This window comes from Macaca nemestrina, chromosome 2, assembly GCF_043159975.1.
Source record: "Macaca nemestrina isolate mMacNem1 chromosome 2, mMacNem.hap1, whole genome shotgun sequence".
NCBI classification, from domain to species: Eukaryota; Metazoa; Chordata; class Mammalia; order Primates; family Cercopithecidae; genus Macaca; species Macaca nemestrina.
This window is the reverse complement of record NC_092126.1, coordinates 155758982-155773477: the sequence shown is the minus strand read 5'-3', so window position 1 is coordinate 155773477 and position 14496 is coordinate 155758982. Positions and strand designations below refer to the sequence as shown.

The 14496-nt window shown below is 41.8% G+C and overlaps 1 protein-coding gene across 6 annotated transcripts in view; it reads left to right on the top strand.

Moving 5' to 3' along the window:
• LOC105477799 (eukaryotic elongation factor, selenocysteine-tRNA specific) overlaps positions 1-14496 on the top strand; it is a 250268-nt gene that overhangs the window by 92486 nt on the left and 143286 nt on the right. For all 6 annotated transcript variants that reach the window (XM_011734591.3, XM_011734590.3, XM_011734589.3 and 3 more), the window contains exon 2: positions 943-1150. In XM_011734591.3, coding sequence (XP_011732893.2) covers positions 943-1150 — 208 coding nt within the window. The remainder of the gene's footprint in view (positions 1-942; positions 1151-14496) is intronic.

Sequence of the window (14496 nt, the reverse complement as noted above, 5' to 3'; positions counted from 1 at the left end):
TAGAATCAGCATCATCAGAATCATTGACAGAGCAGTCTCCTCTGCATTGCCAATGACCATAATCCGATCCTGAAAAATGCTTCATGGGCATTCTTATAAACTCAAAATGTAATTATTCTTCATTTTAATAGGGAAAATGTTTGTATATTCCTGCAGTACGAAGTTACACCTTTCTTGTTGAAATGACTCCAAATCCCATTAAAAAGGAAACAGTCACTTCACTGGCTAATGTTATGTTCCTGACATGATTTATAGCAGTTTCCCTTCATTCACTTTCTGTAACTTGTCTGTCTACCTGCTGTTGTTCAGCTCAGGTGTGCTGTACGGTAGGATGATGCTCATAAGCGCACACACACACACACATTCAGTACTTAGTGATTATGACACAGAACCTTAAATGCTCCTAATACCCCAGAAGGAACAGGAGTGAGCCATGGCACTGTGAGGAAAAGATACTGTCCACTCCCTAATCCTCCCTCTTCCGCGCTCTCTACTTTCTCAGTCCTTCTCTCATTTCTTAGCAAGGGCAAGTATTTAACCATTTGCCAAGCCTAGCATGAAACTTTTTTTTTTTTTTCTTTCTTGCTGAGACATTTCTTCCTCTGTCAAATGGAATGAAAGTGATAGGATTGGTGCAATAGAAAGGCATGGGTTTTGGAGTTAGACGAGCCCATACCTAAACCCAGCCCTGCTGCATGTTAGCAGTGTGACCCTGGGCAAGCTGTCTGTGTTTTGTGGGCCTCAGTTTCCTCATCTGTCATGGCAGTTCTGAAGCTTCGGGTCCAAGTGCCTAGCACAGGACTTGCAGCTGGGAGCTGTGTAGTCACCATTTATTCCACTTTGCTCACTTTTACTGCAGGGTTTTGACCTGGGGCATTGGGCAACTTTCTGTGGGGCTCACCACCCCTTTTCCCTTTCTAACTTTCTCTTCTCTTATCCCAGGGGCCCAGATCATTGATCTGATGATGCTGGTCATCGATGTGACCAAGGGGATGCAGACCCAGTCAGCGGAATGCCTTGTGATCGGCCAGATTGCCTGCCAGAAGCTGGTTGTGGTGCTGAACAAAATAGACCTCTTAGCTGAAGGAAAGAGACAGGCAGCAGTTGATAAAATGACCAAGAAAATGCAGAAGACCCTAGAGAACACCAAGTAGGTCTGCTCATGAGAGCAATGTTCACTGCATAAGATGGCTTCTGGGGCCTCCCATGTTCATTTCACAAACATGAATTGGACAGGCAGGTGTCAGCCTCCCGTCCTAGTAAGTGGAATCTCAACCTGGCGTTTGCTCACATAAGGGCTGCATTAAATCAGGTAAAGGCTAACATGTTTTTAAGAGGCCAAAAACCACAGGAACATAAAGAAACTAGAATTTGATGAGGCACAGCTCACAGGAAGGAGAAGGAACATAGGGACTCTGTGCCCAGTGTGCAAGGCCTGAACCAGGAAGGGTTCAGATCCTTTCTACTTAGATTGTCTTGGTGAAAACTTAGTCCTGCCTACATATATTGGCCATACTTTGGTGCAAGAGAGGCTAGGACTGTGTTCTCTTGCTATCTGCTTCTCTACAACTTGATTGTCAAAAGGGGAAGGTGAATTTTGGTGGATGACTGGTTGTTTCTGTTACAGAACCTTATAAAATTGGGTGGATAGACAGACAGATAGTTGTTGCTGCTGGTGGCCAGATTAGGGAACACCAAATCACAAAGGACCTTTTTAGCATCTCCTGCCGAGTAGTTTATAGTTTGATCTTGTGGAAAGTAGGAAGTTATTAAGGAATTTTATACCGGGGGTGGCTAGATGAGGTTTTCATTAGGAGATCACTGGCTGCAGGTGGAAGGCTGGCGTGAGGAGGACCCAGGAGGCAGCAGAGAGGAGAAGGGGGTGTTGGCAGCAGAGGCTACTGAACTATAGTGGTTTTACCAGGGAGAGAAGCTGTTACTCTGAGATGAGGCAGAGCATGGAGGGAGGAGGTAGCTTGGGGAGATCCCTAGCAGGAGAATCCACAGCCCTGGTGAAGTAATTGGCCAGGATCACAGTAAGTGTGGAAGAAAACTGACAGTGCTACCGAGAAGGGCAGGGGAGCGGGAGGCACAGGGGGACTATAAGACAGAAAGCCACCTGGTTGCTCAAGCAGCCACAGGAATGACTAATTCTGATGTGGTCAAGAAAATGAGAAAATGTCCTTGTTGAGCACAGTGTTGACAGACCTCATTGTTTTATCAATTTCTCTCTTCCTTTCTGGGCCAGTCCCTTTTGATCAATACTAAATAGCGGTCACTGGGAGACAGGGATGCTTCCTCTTTGCTATGCAGCCTGAGACAATATCCTGCCACTTCCACCTCTCCTTCTTCTGCCCGTGGAGGGCAAGCAAGTAGAGAGCGTTTTTGTTTCCCTGTCATAAAGATTGATATGCCTTCCCATTTATGATGTTTTTTTTTTTCAGATCCAACACCTGCAGCTCTCCCTCAGAATTCTCAAGTTGGTTAAATTAAAGCTCCAGTCCTGTGAATGGGCCAAATATGTCATAAAAGATTTCCTAGCGCTGCCTTTTGTTAGCAAAATTCATCAATCCGATAAAATCGACACATTTAGATAAGTGTTGCATAAGAATTCAGACTTTGTTATCCCCAACGGAAGTGGATATGAGACTGTAAAAAGGAAGATAAAAAATTATATCTTCTTTTTAGTGAGTTATTTGATCTCCCTGTCGTTTTATTTGCTTGTCAGAAAAGGAAGAGCAGGTCTTTTGGACTCCCGTATAAAAACCCAGTACAACTTCAGTACTCAGATACAACCTCAGTATCATTTACTACAGAAATGGGACTTTCAGGGAAGGGCTTAGGGTACGTTTAAGGGTTAATTAATAGTAACAGTTTTGATTAATTAAATTTAAGGAAAATTCTCATTTGCTAGTGTAAATTACGATTTCTATTTTAGTTTATTGGTTGAAGGTCAAATTATGGACTTTATCACACATCCAAAGGCAATTGTCCATCCGAGGGTCCTTAGAAGCCCCTTCTGCCCTCATCCAGCACCAGCAGGCTGATAGGGAAAGGAGAGGACTGTTATCCTGAGGGGTTGTAATCAGTGGGCATGTGACCTACTGAACATTAGCTTTTACCTCCATGAAGCAAAGAACTTTAAATTATTTTAAGTGACTATTTCCTTTTCTTATGGTCCCTTGTTAAGTAAACCCTTCATAAATGCCAGCCCAGATGTAAAGAAACTTTCTGTCTCTAAAGGGAAAATGTGGACTGGTGAGCCATGTACCTATCAAAACCCAAAAAGTGTTCAAAATATTAAATGTATTTTTTTCCTGTCCAAAGAGTAATTGAAAGAAAACTTGGAAAATAGAGAAAAGTAGTTAAAAGAAAGAAGAGCCCACCCAAAGATTTCTTTTCTCAAATGGCAGTTGCTGGCATTTTTGGTTTTTTTCATTTCTTTTCTTTTTTTTTTTTTTTTTTTTTACTATATGTAGTATTGCCCCCACTTTTTCTTCCACATTTTTTTATTGTGGTAAAATACATATAACATAATGTTTATCATTTTAACCACATGTAAGTGTATAATTCAGAGCTATCAAACACATTCACAGTGCTGTGTACCTATCCCCACTATATATACCCCAAACTTTTTCATGACCCCCAACATAAACTCTATATCCATTAAGCAATAACTCCCCTTTCTCCCTTTCCCACCACCCCAGGAACCTCTATTCTGCTTCTCATCTCTATGAATTTGCCTGTTCTAGGTACCTTTTATCAGTGGAATAATATACTATTTGGCCTTTTGTGTCTGGATTATTTCACTTAGTATAGTATTTTTAAGGTCCATCCATACTGTAACATGTGTCAGAATTTCACTCCTTTTTGTGGCTGCGTAGTGTTTTATTATGTCTATATACCACATTTTATTTATCCATTCTTCTGTTGGTAGACACTTGGGTTGCTTCCTGGCTATTGTGAATAATGCTGCTATGAACATGGATGTATAGATATTTGTTCAATTTTCTGCTTTCAGTTCCTCTCAGTATATCCTAGGAGGTATGAAGTGGTATATCATCATAGTTTTCATTTGCATTTCCCTAGTGACTAATGATATTGAGCATCTTTTCATGGTTTAATGACCATTTGTGTATCTTTTTTTTGAGAAATGTCTATTCAAGTCCTTTGCACATTTTTAGGTTGGTTGTTTTCTGTTGTTGTTGTTGTTGTTGAATTGTAGTAGTTATTTATGTATTCTGGACATTAATCCCTTGTCAGAGATATGATTTGCAAATATTTTCTCTTATTTTGTAGATTGTCTTTTTACTTCGTTGATAGTGTCCTTTGATACACAGAACTTCCTAATTTGGATGAAGTCTAATTTATCTATTTTTTTAAATTGCCTGTGCTTTTGGAGTCATATCCATGAAACTGTTGCCAAATCCTGTGTCATAAAGATTTTTCTCCAGTGTTTTTTTCTAAGAATTTTGTAGCTTTAGCTCTTAAGTTTAGGTCTTTGACCCATTTTGAGTTAATTTTTGTATACAATGTAAGTTAAGGGTTCAACTTCATTATTTTGCATGTGGATATCCAGTTTTCCAAGCACTATTTATTGAAAAGATTGTCTTTTCCCTTTTTAACTTTGTAAAAAATCAACTGACCATATATGTGTGGGTTTATTTATAGGCTTTCTCTTCTATTCCATTGGTCTATATGGCTGTCCTTAGGCTAGTGCCACACTGCTTTGATGACTATAGCTTTGTAGTAAGTTTCAAAGTCAGAAAGTATGACTCTTCTATCTTTGTTCTTTTTCAAGATTGTTTTGGCTATTTGGGGCTCCTTGCAGTTCCACATTAATTTGAGAATCTGCTTTTCAACATTTCTGTGTAAAGGTTGTTGGGATTTTGATAGGTATTGCATTGCATCTGTAGATCTCTTTGGGTAGTATTGACATCTTAACAGCATTAAATCTTCTAATCCTTGAACATAGGATATGTTTTTGTTTAGGTCATCTTTAATTTTTTTTTTTTAGCAATGTTTTGTAGTTTTTAGCATACAAGGCTTTTGTCTCTTAGATTTATTCCTAAGTACTGGATTCTTTTTGAGGCCCTTGTAAAGGAATTATTTTCTTAATTTATTTTGGATAGTTCATGGCTGGTGGATAGAAACACACCTGATTTTTGAACTTGTACCCTGCAACTTTGCTGAATCCTCCCCCCACCTTTTCTTAACATATAATTGTAGTCATGAGGCGTGTACATTTTTATTTCTGCTTTTATTACTTAACATTTTATATAGCATTTGCTCATGTAACCACCACTCTGTTGACCTACTAGACTGGCTTAAGTTTCTGTTCTTAAAAGTAAAGCCTTGAGGTGAACATCTTTGTACATCATTAAACTGTATTTTCACTTTTTTCCTCATGATAGATTTGCAGGTGTGAGATTACTAGATCAAAGGGTCTGAACATTTCTAAACTTTTTGCTGTGCATTGACGTATTATTTTCTGGAAGTGTTCTACCATTTTACACAGGAGTCAGCAGATTACTTTGGTTTATAATTTTAAAGTATACTTGAAACTTAGTAGAAAATGGTGTTTTAGTAGAAATGGTAACTTAGTAGAAATGGTATTTTATTCTTGTTTTAATATGTGGTTCTTTATTTCCTTAAGTGTTTTGAACAGTTGTGCTTTTCTATGTGTGAATTATGCCCATGTAAAAATTTTGTCTGTTTGCCTCTTGCAATTTTAATGTTTTTTTTTTTAAATTTTTGAGAGTGTTTAATATTAGTAAAGATATTGCTGTTAACCCTTCTCCTATCATAAGTCTTTGGCATTTGTTGTCTTTCCATTTTAGTTGCTTTTTTTGACATACAGAAGTTTCTAATTTTTATGTAGTCAAACTCTTTGATTGTTTTTCTTTGTGCTTCTTTATCTCTGAAAGTATTTAAAATTACTCTTGCATAAGCATTTATCAATGTTAACAGAAATCAAAATAGAAGATAAAAATGTACCCACAATCTTCTCAATGCATCAAATTAAAGTGTTTTTCCCCCAGGATCTCTGTCAGTCTTTCCTGCGTGTACATAATTTGAGGTAGTTGTTATCACAACATTGACACTGTTCTGTGTTCTAGACTTTTCTGTTTATTTTTCCACTAAATGTTATCATCTGACAGCATCCTTGATACATCATTCCCCTAGACTCCCTTTGTGTTTCTTCCTGCTTTTTAAATACTTTCTATTTCCTTCTCTGTGTTTTAGCCAGAGCTCTCTGTCTGGAGCCCACCAGGGACTCCACTGATCCTGCCTCCCTCCCTGTGAATGGGTTGAATGCCAATCTCAAGGAATTTCTCTGCTACTGTGTGGACTTTGACTAGATGTGTTTTCCATACTAGCTTTGTGGCTGACTAACTGTGTGTGCTTGGGCAACTCACTCCATCTCTCTGAGCTGCTATTTCTTCCTTTGTAAAAGGGGCGCTGAAAAGTTCAGTCTTATAGCGTTTAATATGAGGGAGCATTTGACATGGAGCCTGGCACACCTGGATGTGTAAGAATAATAGCTGTAACATGTGGAGCAACTGCTGTGTACTTGGCACTGTCCTAGGGGTTTCCCATACATAGTTCATGGAATCAGTCGGATCCTTACAGTTTCCTCAGAGGTAGATTTTGTGTCTGGCTTGACTACTTGACTATCAAGTGAGACTTGATAAATGTTGGCTGCTTTGAAATCTATCCCAAAGCTAAAATTTGTTTATATTCTATTTGTTTATATATCTTTATATGGATTATAAATTCATATATATACACATATATATACACACACATACATACACATATATATTTATCTGAAACTTTTTTTGTGTGCTAATGAACGTCAGCCTGCATGCACAGTCAGCACATCTAGGCCCAGCAAGCACCGCAACATACTGTAGCTGCCAGGGAAGTCTGGAGGAGACAGTGGGATGACAGAGACAGAAGTCCTTAAATGAGCTCTGGGTCAGCTCCTGCCCGCACTACAGGACTGTGCAGCTGCTGTCTCTGGCTGGAGCCCCTTGTACTCCCAGACACCAATCCAGTGGCTGCTAAACTCTACTCCCCAGGGCTTCATGGGGCTGGGTCTCCCTTGTACAGCCAGAAGCCAGGGTGCCCTAGTGTGTAGCATGTTCAGGGTGTCAGGAAGGCCAGCTTCTCTTGAATCTGGGAGAGGGCCAGACACCTGGCCCAACACACTGTTATATTCTATTACTGTACATTGCCCAAAAAGGTTTGGATAAAGATAACTGAATTTCCAAAAGCTTTATGGGTAATCTCTGGAATTCCCCATGCACGTTCCTACGACTCTGTCCCTCTGAGCCTCTGGCTCAGGGCGTGGAAGCAGAGCCAGTGTACGTGGCTGGGTCTTGGCTCCATCAGCTCTGTTTAGTGCTAAGAATAGATTTTTGTCCTACCTGTCTCTTTCTCCTATGGGAGAGGCCTGGACTCTGGGCTCCTGCAGACCAGCCACTTACTCCCTGGGCAAGTCATAGCTTCTCTGAATATAGTACCTGAGCCACTGCCCATGGACTATTGAGATGGTATGGACAGCACCAAGCCTGGTGCCTGGTACAGAGCAGGTCTCAGAGAAGTCTGAGTTCTTTTCCTGCCTTTCCTGTTTTCTCTTCTGTGTTTCTTTTCTTCTTCTCTGTCTCTGTTCCTCAGTGTTATTTTCTCTTTTTCCTCTTTCCTTCCCTTTCCTCACTGTTCCTTCCTTTGTGAATTATTTTTCCCTCCCTCGTTCCTTCTGCAAGCTCTCTTTTCTCCTGGGTATTGCTTTTCTCAAGGCAAAGACCTAAGCCCTGCTACTTCTGTGGGGGCAGTGCGTCATGTCTGAGCTACTCTAGAACTGATTGACGGTGGGTCTCTGGCCCTGTTTGGAATCTCCTTACTGAACTGAAGTCATCTTGTCACACCGACCTTTGGAGCAATGAGTGACCCCTGAGATTGTTTAAGTTGCTCTTTTGGGAACTCCAGCCTCCTCAAAGTTACTTCTCTTGTCTTTAAAAAAGAAAAAAATCTGATTTTCTTCAAGGGTTTGCTCCCAATCAGGCCAGGGCAGTGGGGTGAGGTTTCAAAGGCCAGTTGAATTAAGCTCCTCCCAACTGTGGAGCCTCCCATGCAGTTGGGCAGGAGATCCTGAGTACCTGGACGATGGTGGAGGTAGGCTAGGGAATTTGCTTTGTGTCAGAGTTAAATGCCAGAGCTGAAGTGGCTCCTCAGAGTAGCAAGGGGATTCTGAGGAAGGCAAGTTTGCTTCTGGCTGGGGAGTCAGGAATGAGGACTAACTCTAGAAGGGCATGTGATAACTAAGCAGGGGTGAGGTTCAAAATATGGAGCATAGGCCAGAACTGGTCACTGGGAAGAGGTGCCGTCATCTGTGACTGGTGTGCGGGTACAGACGGCTGGTGGTTGCAGTAGTTCCCAGGGTTCCTCGTGAGTTCCAGACGGCACTTTTATACATGTCAACCGATTCAGTCTGGGAGACAACCCTGTGATCTAGGTCATGCCATCTCCTGTTGGACAGGGAAATGGGGGCTGAGTGAGGTGAAATCGCATAAACCGGCTGTGGAATGGAAATTAGTCCTAGGTTTCTTGCTGGAATCCTGCCTCAGGTCAGGCTGCCATTGCCTGGGTGAGGTTTGCCTAAGAGAGGAAGGGAAGGAGGTGAGGGCAACAGTGTGAGCTTGAGTTTTAAAAATCCAGATACCCAGGGGTTTTGCTGTGATGAGTCAGTGTGGAGAGACTGGAGCAGACCCCAGAGGGCCTTGTGCACCACCCTAGGCCCAGGCTTCATCCCGGGACAGTCACAGAGTCCTGAGAGTGGGGAGGGGAGAAGACCAGCACCTCAGAGTGGTGCTGCTGGAAGGTTCTCACAGCTGTGGTGCTGCTGGAAGGTTCTCACAGCTGTGGTCTGTGCACACACTTTGGAGAGCAGCTGGGAGGCCTGGGGTGAGAAGAGCCTGACCCAGAGTGGAACCCATTAAGAATGAAAATCAGGATGGATTGGAGCAAGATCCTAAGAGGAGAACCGATTAGATGCAGTGACTGATGAGAGACATTGGTGACCATGCAGTCAGAGAGGACTAATTCAGAGGCCAGGGCAATACTATCCTATATCAGAGGCCAGGAATTAGAGTCCGGGAGGCAGCCTGATGGCAGATGGCAGGGTAGAGCTAGAGTGCTGGGAAGGGGGCTTGGCTGGAGATGCTGGTTTGGGAATGGTCCACAGAGGGGCTGTGGTCCCCATGGTCAGCATGCAGGGGAAGAGCTGGGCTCTCGGGCCACTCTTTGGGGAGGCCTGCAGTGGGCGCATGAGTGATGAAGAAGAGCCTGCAGTGGGCGCATGAGTGATGAAGAAGAATGGCGCAGAGGAAGTGCTTAGTAAACGTCCTGCACTTAAAAGAGAAGGAGACAGAAGTGACCTTGTAAGAAAATCAGCCATAAGCTCTGGTGGGTAAACAGAAGTGGGATTTGTTTTGAAATATGAGAAGAAGGAGAAATTGGATATTGATTGAAAGTGGCAGGGTGGGGGTGTCAAGCAAGGGGGCTTTTGTCCCAAGAGGAGAGAAATCTGGGGCTGTAGGAGGCTCTAGATGTGAGTTCAGGGAAGATCATGGAGGGGCTGGGGAGCGGGGCTGCAGCTGGGGTGTCAGCATGGGTTCCTGGGAGGCCCCCACAGACCTGGCAGCAAGCTTGGGCTCTTCCCTTCAGGTGCTTCTTCTTGGGCCGGATCTTTTGCCTGGCTTCTGCTTAGGGCCACAGTGGGGGAATGTGAGGGGTGGCCGAGGGTCTGAGGAAGACGAAGGCAGTATTACTCAGAGTGAGGGATGTGCACCACATGTCACACAAGATCCATCTGGGACTGTGCTTGGATGTGGCAAAATTGCAATGAAAGTTAATCCTTCTTCAGTTATCTTTAAATCTCTTTTATTAAGTCAGAAAAAAGTCTCAAATTGGTACTGTTGTGTCTTAAAGATTTCCCTAACTTTTTAACCAGCCTCAGCGCCTTCAGCAGGTAATAGTATCTAGCTAGAATGTAATAGCTCTATTTTGTTTTCTTTGTGTTTATTTTTGTAGCTACAGTAGTAGAAGATTTCTTGTCCCCTGAGATTGGGTTGTGGTTGGTTAATCAAAAAAGTCCCTTAGAGCAGAGAATCATAAAAAATGACACATTCATGCCTTAAACATAGTATTTTAACTTAAAACATGTACATGCATATTTATTTAATAAAATCAACAATAAAAGCTATAACAGGAGAAATACAGCATTCTCAGCATCTTGCCTCCCTTTCCTCATCAGCACCAAGACACTGGCAGCCAGGCCAGGCTGGTCTGGGGCTTCTTGGCTGCATGTGGATTTGAGTTCTGAATTTGGGCCTGACTCCTCTTCTTCAGGCTGTGCTTTTGAAGAATGTTTGGTTTTTGTGTCATTTATAATTTCAATTTTCCATGCATGATCACTTATAATCTATGTGTTATCTTTAATTCATTTGGTCTGAGTACAGTTAAGTAGGCTATATTCTGTATGTTCTTCTTGGTCAGTATGTATGTATGTATGTATATATGTATGTATGTATGTATGTATGTAATTTATTTATTTATTTTTGAGACAGAGTCTCACAGTGTTGCCCAGTCTGGATCTCACTATAACTTTGAACTCCTGGGCTCAAGCGATCCTTCTGCTTCAGCCTCTTAAGAAGCTGGGACTATAGGCATGCGCTACCACACCTGGCTAATTTTTAACACTTGTTTTATAGATGGGTTCTCTCTGTGTTGCCCAGGCTGATGTAGAACTCCTGGCCTCAAGTGATCCTTCTGCCTCTGCCTCCCAAAGTGCTGGTATTACAGGTGTGAGCCACCATACCTGGCCCAGAATTTATGTTTTTGAAAGCTTTAGAGTTTGCTGATTTGGCAATAAGGAAAAGTTGTAGCGTGCAGTCTCCAGTCGCATCACTGTGGGCAGCAACTATGATCATTCTGGCTTTTTCTATCCAAATGTGGCATACTTTTCTTTGCATGTGATTGTTTCTCTTGGTCACATCTTCTAGGTTTGTGCGGTTTTCTCAGTGTTGTGGAGGTGCTCTCTAGTAAGATTTCCCAGAGAAAGCCTCAGTGACTGACTTTAATTCTGTTGTGAGTGTTTGAGCAGCAGTTTCCTTCTCTTTGCTCAGATGCTCTCCAGAGGGGCTCCACAGCTTTGTTCCACCTGTCACTTGCTGGGATATGTACTGCCCAGCCCGTCTTTTCTTCCAGGATGAGCCCACTAACTAGAGCTCCAAGTCACCTTTCATCTATAAATCACTCCCGAATGCAGTGCACTGCCCACAATTTCAGTGAAGCAAGATTTACAAAGTCTGAGTACAGAATTTTTCTGTTTTCACACAACCTCCCTGCAAGTCTTCTCTGGTTTTCTTATCCATACCTAATTTAACACTAGATTTTAAGGAGATTTGTCTTTATCACACCTTTCCAGAGCATTCAATTTAGTTTTCACAGAAACAGCTATTTTCACACTGTTGTTTCATGATACTAAATTAAATTATGTTGTTTCAGTGAAACTTATAATGGGCATTACCAACTTTACAGCATAACCAGGTTCAGCATAAAGGTCAGGAGGCAGAAGTGCAGGAAGTACTCACCTCTTGAGCGTGACCTGTGCACATCATGCTGTCTCCCCAGCATGGGGGTTTGGCGTGCCAGGAGCCAGGAGCAGGTTTTGCAGAGGGAGTGCAGAGCATTGCCTCATGGATGTCCTTAAAGGGGCCAGTGGTGGGAGGGCTTCTACTCTACCTTTTATTTGTGGCATGTGGTGGTTTTCCATTTAGATAGCGACATGAAATTGCATTTTAAGATAAATATATTTAAGTAAGAACGTTAATTCTTTTAAGGAAAATAAATGAGTAAAGAATAGCTCAGGTGGCACACAAATTTGACAAAGCTTGTGAAGAGGATGTGGGACAATTGGTCTATGTGCAGGTCAGCCCTGAGAGAGGAGGAGGAGGGGAGGGAGCAGAGCGACCTTGACGTTTTGTCATCCCCTCTTTGTGCCCAGGCTGGCACTGGGCTCAGTCTTCTGGTCTCGTGTTTTGAAAGACCATTGATGCCATCTTCCAGGTCAGTATCTCTGGGGAGGGGATGCTGGAGGTCGTTCTGGGGATCCCAGCACTGTGGGAAGGACAGGGCTCTGGAATAGGGCTTTTGGGTCCAAAGTGCTGAGCTCTGGATTCCTCCTTGCTTCTGCCATTTGCTTCACCAGTGACCCTTTAGCAATCATTTGACCCTCTGTGCCTCAGTTTCCTCATCTCTAAAATGATAATGTTATACCTGACATCATTGCTGTGAGGATTAAATGGAGTCATGTGAAAGCATCTAGCCAGGTGCTGTGTGCATGGTGGGGGCTTCACCATTATTTGGAGAATGAATGTATGACTCTGAATGTGGGAATGATGACAGCAGTTCTTCCTACCTCAGAGGGTTGTTAAGGATTCAATAAATTTATGTTTGCAATTTGAAAGTGATAGCAAACTATCATAATATTGGATACTATAATTATAGTTATCATCATTTTTTCACTGGTTTGAGAACTAAAATTACATATATTTAATGTATGTAATTAAGGGCAAGGGTTTTGTTAATCTGGCTACAGGAATTAAATATATGTTCCCTGATCCTTGAAGATCAGCTACTTTCCAAATTCTCATATGGATTTGAGAAGAGACACATGCCCCTGCCTCCAGCCTAGGCTGATGGAGGATTGTTCTCATGGTAGTCTCAGGTGGAAAGTAAACTCAGAGTTGGCTTTAAATCACAGCCCCACCACTCATTAGCCTGTGGCCTGGAACAAGCTACCAAAGCTGGCCAAACTTTTAGGACCCTCTTCTACGAAATAGGGGGAAGAAGAATAATACCCACCTTACAGGATTGTGATGAGGAGATGGGGATTGGAAAGCTTCTAGCACAATTGCTTGTACCGTTGGTGCTCAGTAAAGGGTCCTGTCTCTTTCTGTCACTCTCACTGTGTTACATGCTAGAGTATATACAGAGAAGCGCTTAGAGCAGCCCTCAGTATCGGGAAGGTAAGGGTGGCTCTTCCTGGAGGAAACAAACTCCAGAACTAGAAGTGCTACAGAAATGTCTCCTGAAAATACATTGGGTATACAAACAGTTGAAAGTGGTTCAACATTGTATGGATTACTTATTAAGGAAATACAAATTAAAATGAAGTATATATTAAAAATAATTTTTAAAAGACTGTTTTGTTATGCGTACAGTGAAATAGGCATCTTAGATGTTCATTGTCATAGTGGAAAAAGTAGCATACCTTTCCATCTATTTTCTTTGTAATTGAGATAGAATTCACATACCATTAAATTCATACTTTCAGTGTGGAAAGAATTGTACATCATCACCAGTGTCTAATTCCAGAACATTTTCATTACCCCAACAGGAAACCGTATTCATTAAGCCCTTTGCTCCTCATTCTCTATGCCCCACCAGCCTGGGAACTACTAACCGACATTCTGTTTTATGGACTTAAACCTATTCTGGTATTTCATATAAATGGAATTGTACAATATGCAACCTTTTTTGTCTGACTTCTTTTACCTAGCACAGTGTTTTTGTGGTTCACCACACTGAAGTATGTATTGATGCTTCATGTCTTTTAATGTCTGAATAATATTCTGCTGCATATATATATACACCATAGTTTGTGTATATATACACACCATAGTTTGTGTATCCATTCATCTGTTGATAGACATTTGAGATGTTTCTACTTTTTGGCTATTGTGAATAGTGCTACTCTGGACATGTATGGATATGTATTTCTTTATTTGTTTTCTGTTCTTTTTGGATATGTATCTAGGAGTGGAATAGCTGAATCATATGGTGATCCCATGTTTCCCTTCATTTTTGTAGCATTTTTTTACTGCATATAAAATTCTTGGTTGGTAGTTTTTTGGTTTTGTTTTTTTTTAACTTTCACTTCTTTGAATATATTATCCTGATACCTTTTGGCCTCCATGGTTTTTCCAGAGAAACCAGCTGCTAATCTTATTATGGATTCCTTGTACATGAGTTAAGTCGCTTCTTTCTTGATAGCTTCAAGATTCTCTTTGTCTTTGGCCTTCAACAGTTAGATTGTAATGTGCCAGGTGTGGGTGCCTTTGAGTTTACCCTACTTAGAGTTTATTGAGATTCTTGAAAGTGTAGATTCATATTTTCCATGAAATTTGAGAAGTTTTTGGTTATTAAACATCACAGCTTCCCTCAGGCAGCTGTGGTGTTAAACAATTGCCTCTGATTATTTTCAACAAACTCCCACAGGGTAAAGGCTATTTGCACTGAGCAAGCTCCAAGGCAGATCAAATAAATATAGCATTGTGAGTAGGGCCTTCCAGGGAACCACCAGACTGGAAAATCATGATCATTCTCTGGGAGAAGGGCTTTGAAGGAACTCAAACCCATTCTGCC